At 33.5% G+C, this 7,756-nt stretch overlaps 1 protein-coding gene across 1 annotated transcript; it reads right to left on the minus strand.

Moving 5' to 3' along the window:
* Positions 1 to 1,139: 1,139 nt before the first annotated feature.
* Positions 1,140 to 6,707, minus strand: LOC120071265 (ruBisCO large subunit-binding protein subunit beta, chloroplastic). Its single transcript, XM_039023433.2, has 14 exons — positions 6,384 to 6,707; positions 5,325 to 5,570; positions 5,082 to 5,207; positions 4,827 to 4,964; positions 4,653 to 4,748; positions 4,128 to 4,370; positions 3,807 to 4,041; positions 3,518 to 3,687; positions 3,331 to 3,408; positions 3,175 to 3,246; positions 2,897 to 3,001; positions 2,574 to 2,666; positions 2,389 to 2,481; positions 1,140 to 1,548 (listed from the first exon to the last, which is right to left on the minus strand). Exons 2-14 carry the CDS (start codon positions 5,553 to 5,555, stop codon positions 1,411 to 1,413), a joined length of 1,818 nt encoding a protein of 605 aa, XP_038879361.1. The 5' UTR covers positions 5,556 to 5,570; positions 6,384 to 6,707; the 3' UTR covers positions 1,140 to 1,410.
* Between the last annotated feature and the right edge of the window lie 1,049 nt (positions 6,708 to 7,756).

The raw sequence follows: 7,756 nt of genomic DNA on the forward strand, positions 1-7,756 counted from the left end.
AAAACCTCTAATCGGAAGAGAAATATCACTTACATATAATATTAGTTTTTCATCGACATTCCAACACTTTCATCAATATTTTCATATTTTTCTAGATTTGACGATATTGAAATGATGGGTAAATCATATTTCCATTATATCATAGAAAAATCTACAAAACATAATAATTAAACAGTAAAATCGATAATAGATATGTTAATTTGTTTAATAATCATAAAATGTTTATTTATTAATTTAAATTTAAATTTTGAATTTTTCGCTTTTATAATGTTTCTCCGTCGATATCGATATCAATATTTTTCATCCAAATTTTTGTAAAATTAAAATTTTAATATTTTCATTAAAATTGACATTTTAAACATTTATTTATAACACTTTCCTAATTCAGAAAAAGAAAACAATCATAAACGGTTCCCACGTCAACTTCTACACTTATTTGAATTAAAAAAAAATAATAATAATAGATGTCTTGACGTCCATGAAATATTACGTTGATAAAGTTATAAAGTTGCATTTAATTAACTAATGCTCTCAAATCTGTCAATTTTTTTAATTATTTTTTTTAAAAAGAAGGAGAACATAATCTAAAGTCAACCAAAATAATTTAAATCAACGATAAGTAGGAAATACAATTTTATTATAATTCGATTTATTACTAGACATCTTATTTAAAATAATAAGACAAATATCAATTTATACTCTTAGAATTGAATGGTAACAATTCAAGCCTTAAACTTTAAAGATTGTAACAATTAATCCCCAACCAAAAACTAATAATTATATCAATTTAAACCATGTATCAATTTAAACCTTAAACTCTCGTAAATATATCAATTTAAACTCTAAACTTTCGTTAAAATTCGTTAAAATTTAAATCTCAAACTTTCAAGTAATCAAATAAAACATAATTAAGAGTCAAAAATTGATACAATTATAAAAATTCAAAAATTTAAAATTTAAGTTGATATTAGAATAAAAATTGATACAATTATCAAATTGAGATTTAAGTTAATACATCACCTAAAGTTCACAGGCATGTAATAATAATAGGTCAATAGTACCTTGCCAACCACAAGACACCCATTTCTCAAAGCAATAAGGCCAGATGATACTTTTCAACATGGAAAAAGAGGGAGAACTTTAAGAGAAGAAGATGCTCTTAATCATTAAAATTCCACTAAAGAAGAAGATGGATGCTCTCAATCATTGTCATGTTCTTTGAATGCTTTGACATTTTCATCTAAGGTCACTCTCTAGTACAAAGAAGTGGCTGAATCTACAAAAATAAAGAAGAAAAATGGCTTTTTTTTACCTCAACATTCATCACAGAATTAATTTCTATTTCTCCTCTTTCTCTCTCTCTCTCCCATGGAATGGCTCTCTTCATTATTACTAAGTGCTACTCTTTCATCAATACCCGTATCCTGAATTGTCCATGGGATTGCCAGCAGGAACTGGTTCAGGCTCCTTGATCTCCACCACCACACAATCTGACATCAAGAATGTCTTTGCCACTGAAGCTGCATGCTCTAAGCAGCATCTAACCACCTGAAATCACATAAACACACAAGCCATTTCAGACAGTTATACGTGTATCTCAACTTTCGAGTCATATTCAACAACTAATATCATCCACGTTCAAAGAGAAACCAAGCAGGCTACACATTGTTATCATCCAATATGATTTTCAACGAGGTGGAGCCATTGTGATGAAGTTTCAAAGGCTGGAATCACGCCATACATTTTTGTAACTATGATCTTAGTTTTATTATGTTGGATTGAAATTCCTTTTTTCTAGTTAGTCTCTCCTTTTGTTGGACTTGTTTTTTTATGGACCTATACATTCTTTATTACTCCAGAATAAAAACGTTTTAACTATCATCTTAGTTTAATTTTGTTGGACTGAGGTTCTTTTTGAAGTAAGTCCCCAGTCCCTCCTTTTTGTTGGACTAGCTTAGTTTCTTACCCAAGAAAAAAGAATGTTGTAGCTATGTTCTCTTTGTTGTTAGTCCTCAGTCTCTCCCTTTTGTTGGACTTGTTTACACATTTCTCTATGTAAAAGCTCAGTTTCTTGCTACGTTGTAAAAAAATGTTTTTCAAAAAAGTCGTTTTATTTAACTTTTTTATTTTAAAGCCTGCTTAAAATAAACTTTGACAATCTTAAGCTATTTTAAGTGGTTGTCAACCACTCTAATTTATTCCAAAATGACTCATTTTCAAAATTACACTTAAAAAGTTAAATCAAACACACTCTTAATTTTGTTAGATTGAGGTTCTTTTTGTAGTTAGTCCAGAATCTCCTCTTTTCATTCTTTCATATTCATCTCTCTCCGTGAAAGCTCAGTTTCTTACCCAAGAACAAGATTGTTATCACAAAAAAGTCCTCACCTTGGTTGGATCGATGATTCCAGCAGCCATCAAGTCTTCATACTTCCCAGTTGCAGCATTGTATCCATATCTATAGTTGTCACTGGATAATACCTGATAAAGAAACAAAAACCTCAACACTTCTATACAACCACAATGAGGAACAGCAAAGATTGAATGGGAAGTTGTGTCGTAATCATATATACCTTCTCACTAACAACGCTACCGTTGACTCCGGCATTCTTTGCAATCAGCTTGAGGGGATAACTCAATGCTCTCTTGACAATGTCTGCTCCAACCTGCCATCAAACCAATAGAACTTTAGAAACAAAACCAACAGTAGACAGTAAAGAACAACAAAAAGGTAGCAAAAACAAGATGCCTAAACCACCAATAATCAACCAGCCTAAAAAACTTCTATGTAGTGGACTTGTGTGCAGCCATTTTATAGTATGACCGAGTTAATAGAACATTATGATAAAGGAGATAACAATGCACAAAGAAAATTTAAATTTACTGGACAGGTTACCTTCTCCTCATCGTTTTCAAAGGATTCCTTGATGGCATCCACCTTTGATGCAAGTCTGAGGAGGGTGCAACCACCACCAACAACAATACCTTCCTCAACAGCTGCCTGCAAATCATTTTAAATTTTCGAAATTAACCCAAATCTATTCAAGCTGAAAAGGTAATCATTGTTCCAGTCCCAGCTGTTTCTCATAAATTCTTAGATAATACAGTCATTTTAGATAAAAATCTGGAAACTTAACAAGGGATCTGAATTATAAATACAGCATTAGACAGTACCTTTGTAGCATTAAGAGCGTCTTCAACTCTCAATTTCTTTTCCTTGAGTTCTGTCTCAGTTTGTGCTCCAACCTTCAAGATTTGCCAAAAAGTCAGAACCATGTATAGCAAAACAAGCTGATATGCTGCACAAAGCCACAAACCAAATAAATATACCTGTATAACTGCTACACCACCAGAAAGTTTAGCGATTCTCTCATTAAGTTTCTCTTTCTCATAGTCCTGTTCTGCAGCCTACATAATCAATTAGCCAAATCAGTACCCAGTTTTGTCTGCTCAAGCATTGGCGTGGAAAGTTTCAAGCAAAAACAATAAAATGAAATAAAAATATCGCTATCACTACCTCAATCAGATTTTTAATCTGTGCAACACGCTTAGACACTGCATCTTGGGTGCTACCATCACCAACGATCGTTGTGGTATCTTTGGTAAGCACTACCTTGGATGCATGTCCAAGTACCTCTTTTCCAGCTTTGTCTAAGGAAAGCCCTACCTCCTCTCTGATAACCGTGGCTGTATCACAACACAAAAAAGAACTTTCAACAACCCCAGAAAAACACAAATCACACACTTACGTTTCCTTCTTATTAAGATTTTTTAATGATAACTCATATATGAAGAAGAGGAAAGACCTCCAGTGAGAATAGCAATATCGTCAAGGTACTGGCTCTTGCGTTCTCCAAACCCGGGAGCTTTAAGTGCAGCGATCTTCAAAGATCCTCTCAATTTATTTACAACAAGAGTTGCCAGAGCTTCTTGCTCAATATCCTCTGCCATTATCACGACAGGATAGCCACCTCTGATAGCATCCTCCAGTATGTTAATGAGATCCCTTGCATTGGTGATCTTTTTGTCAACAAGAAGCAGCTGTATGATTCCCAAAGTACAGATGGTTAGAAGACACGAACATTTTATACCTGGCAGTTCTAAGAGGGATGGAATATTGCATTTACCTTGCAGTTCTCGAATTCCACAGCCATTTTCTCACTATCAGTAACAAAATAAGGAGAGATATAACCCCTGTCAAACTGCATTCCCTCGACAACGTAGAGACTGTTATCAGCACTTCTTCCCTCTTCAAGAGTCACCACACCCTTCCTTCCTACCTTGCTCATGGCTTCAGCAATCATATTACCCACTTCATAGTTGTTTCCAGCACTAACTGCAGCCACATCGGCCAATTCGCTGTCTTCAACCTAGAACAATATCACATCTTAATCTAGCTTATTCACAAATACATCCAACCATCAAGGACACGTTATGGAGTGATCATGAAGTGGTTAAAATCACTTCGTCATTTTCGAAAGCTCTATGAAACATGCTTATAATCATTCAAAACTAATTTTGATAATATGCAAATTGCATTCAACAGTCTAGACCATTTAACATTTGAATACGATAAAAGTGATTTTAACAATTATTAAAATCACTCCCAAACATGCACCAAATGACAGAATCATTAAACCCTGCAATTTTACCTCTTTTGACATTTGTTTGAGTTCAGAGACCAAGGCTTTGGCAGTTTTTTCAATGCCTCTTGTGATAAGAACAGGGTTTGCTCCAGCTGCTACTACCTAAAATATGTTCATATCAGTTAGTAAAAACTCATATGTGGAGATGCTTAAACATAGCACTACTCTGAATCTGGATACCTTGACACCTTCAGCAATAAGACCCTGAGCCAAAACAACTGAAGTTGTAGTTCCATCACCAGCTAAATCGTTGGTCTTCGCAGCAGCTTGTCTGACTAGCTTAGCACCAATGTTCTCAACTGGATCCTCCAATTCAACCTAACCGTCACAAGTAAAACCACAATGAATGAAACAAATACAAATTTGAAAGTACTTCAGTATAGAGATATAGAATGGAATAAATGAAGTTTAAATACAGAGGTGGGAATGGGATACCTCTTTTGCAACAGTTACACCATCATTAACAATTTTTGGGGAGCCATACTTGCTCTCTAGAACCACATTCCTTCCTTTGGGTCCAAGAGTAACTCCAACTAAGTCTGCAAGTTTGTTCACACCGTTCTGAAACAAAGAGACGTCTCATTACAAGAACTATAAAAGGAACCAAAATAGCTTCATCGCAAGAAGATTTCCAGACAACAAGAACAACTGAATGAACAAGCAACAACTGGAGCTTACCTGTAATTTCTTAATAGCCGAGCCATCCTGGTTGAAGTGCAACTCCTTGGCCATGGCAGAGATCTTGGAAGAACGGTTTCTTCTTAGAACTACGCTCTGTCTTCTCGGGAGTGCAAATGAAGAAATGGATGTGCGAGAAGTCAACTTTTCAGAAGATGATAAAAGCTTTTTATCCATTACACGGCTTCCAGGCGCAGCAAGGGTCCCAATTGCTGTGAAAGTGGAAGCCATCTACCCTCTTCCAAACTGACACAGAAAGTAATCATCACACCGTCAATTTACTTCATAAAAACAATTGCAAACAAATAGGGCAAAGGGTTGACAATGCAATCTGATGGAAATTCATGAGTTGAAAATAAAGTAGACTTAGATTAGAGACCCCATGCAGAGAAGATTGGATAGATTGTAAACCAGAAATGACAAACAACATTATCAACACAGGAATTGACACACAATTCTCAAACGACATCAAAGACCCAAAAAAAAAAAAAAATCATATAGAGAATGAAGAATTAAATCAGCAAGCACGGACGAAAATCAGCTAAAAATACACACAATAAGGGTAAGAAAACCCAAAACCCATGTAGGAAGATTAAATAGAGAAAACCCAGAAACCAAATGACACAATCAAATTCAACAACATAGAATCGACAATTGACATTTGACATTTGACATTTGACACACAATTCTCAAACAACAATAAACACCCAAAAATGTCTGAAAACTCAAACAAAGAGATAGACAAAACACGAGATATAAATGAATCACAAGCTACAAATATGCACACAAGAAGAAGAAAACCCGAAACCCATGTAGAAAATACTAGATAAATCAAAACCCAGAAATGAAATGACACAAATAAATGAATTGATCAATTGACACACAAGTTTCCACCAACAATCGAAACCCAAAAATCCCAAACAGTCAAAAAGCTCAAAAAAGGATACAGAAAACAGAATCAGCAAGCAAAAACAAAACCCAAGTAGAAATGCAAGCATGACCCAGTAGAAGTAAAGGATAAGAAAGTCCAACAGAATGAAAAAAGAGAAGGAATCTTACAAGAAAACGGCGGAGGCGCAAAGGGGTTTTAGGGTTTAGAAGGAGAAGGATTGATTTGGATAAGAGGGTGAGAGGCGAGCGCTGTGAGTGAGGCAAAACAGCGGTAATACAGAGAGTATAAAACGGGTTTTGTAGGAGAAGAGTAGTAGGTTTCTTTATAGCAAATTCCAAAAGGATAGATAGGAAAATGAGAGCAAAACGAACCCAAGAATCATGTAGGCTCTTGAAGCTTCCAGCAATTGTTGGCCGTTGGATTTGGCTTGGCTTCTCCCTCCATTAGAGCCCCCCTCCTCCATTGTCTTATTTTGGAACACTCTAGAACCTTTGCTCCTTCGCCCCTTCCTTTTTTTTAAATACAAAAAACAATATTAATTTTTTTTCCAACTAAAAGTTTAGTGTTATTGTTTTAAATGTTAACTTTCAACGATATTTTCAAATATAATAAAATATCACTATCTATCGCAACCCATCAATGACATTTTATTATATTTATAAATAAGTCGATTCATTTTCTTTTATTTGAAAACAATCAAAAAATTTAGAGTCTAATTGAAATGACTCGAGAAAAAAATCATTTTTATTTAAACTATTTTGATAAAAAAACCATTTAAAATACAATTTAAAAGTGTTTCAAAAGTTATTATGTGCTATTGTGAAACGCTTTAATTTTTTTTATAAAATGACTTATTTTAAAAAATAAGTACTTGAAAAAATTAAACCAAACACATCATTGGTCTATATATCCTAACAATTTAGTTTTAGAATTTCTTGTATATAAATATTATGGTCCGTGTATTTTAAAATTTGTAAGCAATTTAGTTTCTGTCGGGAAAATTATTGTGAAGATCTAATAAGATTTATTGCATAGATAAACCAATAAACTAATTAAGAACCTAATATGTTTATGAACTATAAAGCCTAAATCATTAAATAATAAAAATTGATATTTAATTATAATGAAACTTTTCTTTTACTATTAGAATTTAAAAGTATATGAACTAAATAGTTATTTTACGAGAGTTTGGAGACTAAGAAGTTGTTTGGGCTCCAACTTCAAGTAGAGAGTCATTGGGGCTCCAAACATCTTTACATAGTTTGCAAACTATAATAACTATTTTCTATTTCTTACTATATTTACTATTTTCTACTTCGACTAAAATAGTTTGCATTCTAAATTCAGACTATAATAACCATTTTCGATTTGTTATAATATTTATAATTTTCTACTCATACTAAAATAGTTTGCATTCTAAATATTATCTATAGTAACCAACTCGCTCCAAGCGTCTCTTAAATTGAGGTTGACAAACTAAAATTTTGCCTTTATGAAAGTTTAGGATCAACAATGTTTTTTAACCTTTTTTTTTTTTTCT

This window comes from Benincasa hispida, chromosome 2 (assembly GCF_027475165.1).
Source record: "Benincasa hispida cultivar pf3 chromosome 2, pf3_genome.v1.1, whole genome shotgun sequence".
NCBI classification, from domain to species: Eukaryota; Viridiplantae; Streptophyta; class Magnoliopsida; order Cucurbitales; family Cucurbitaceae; genus Benincasa; species Benincasa hispida.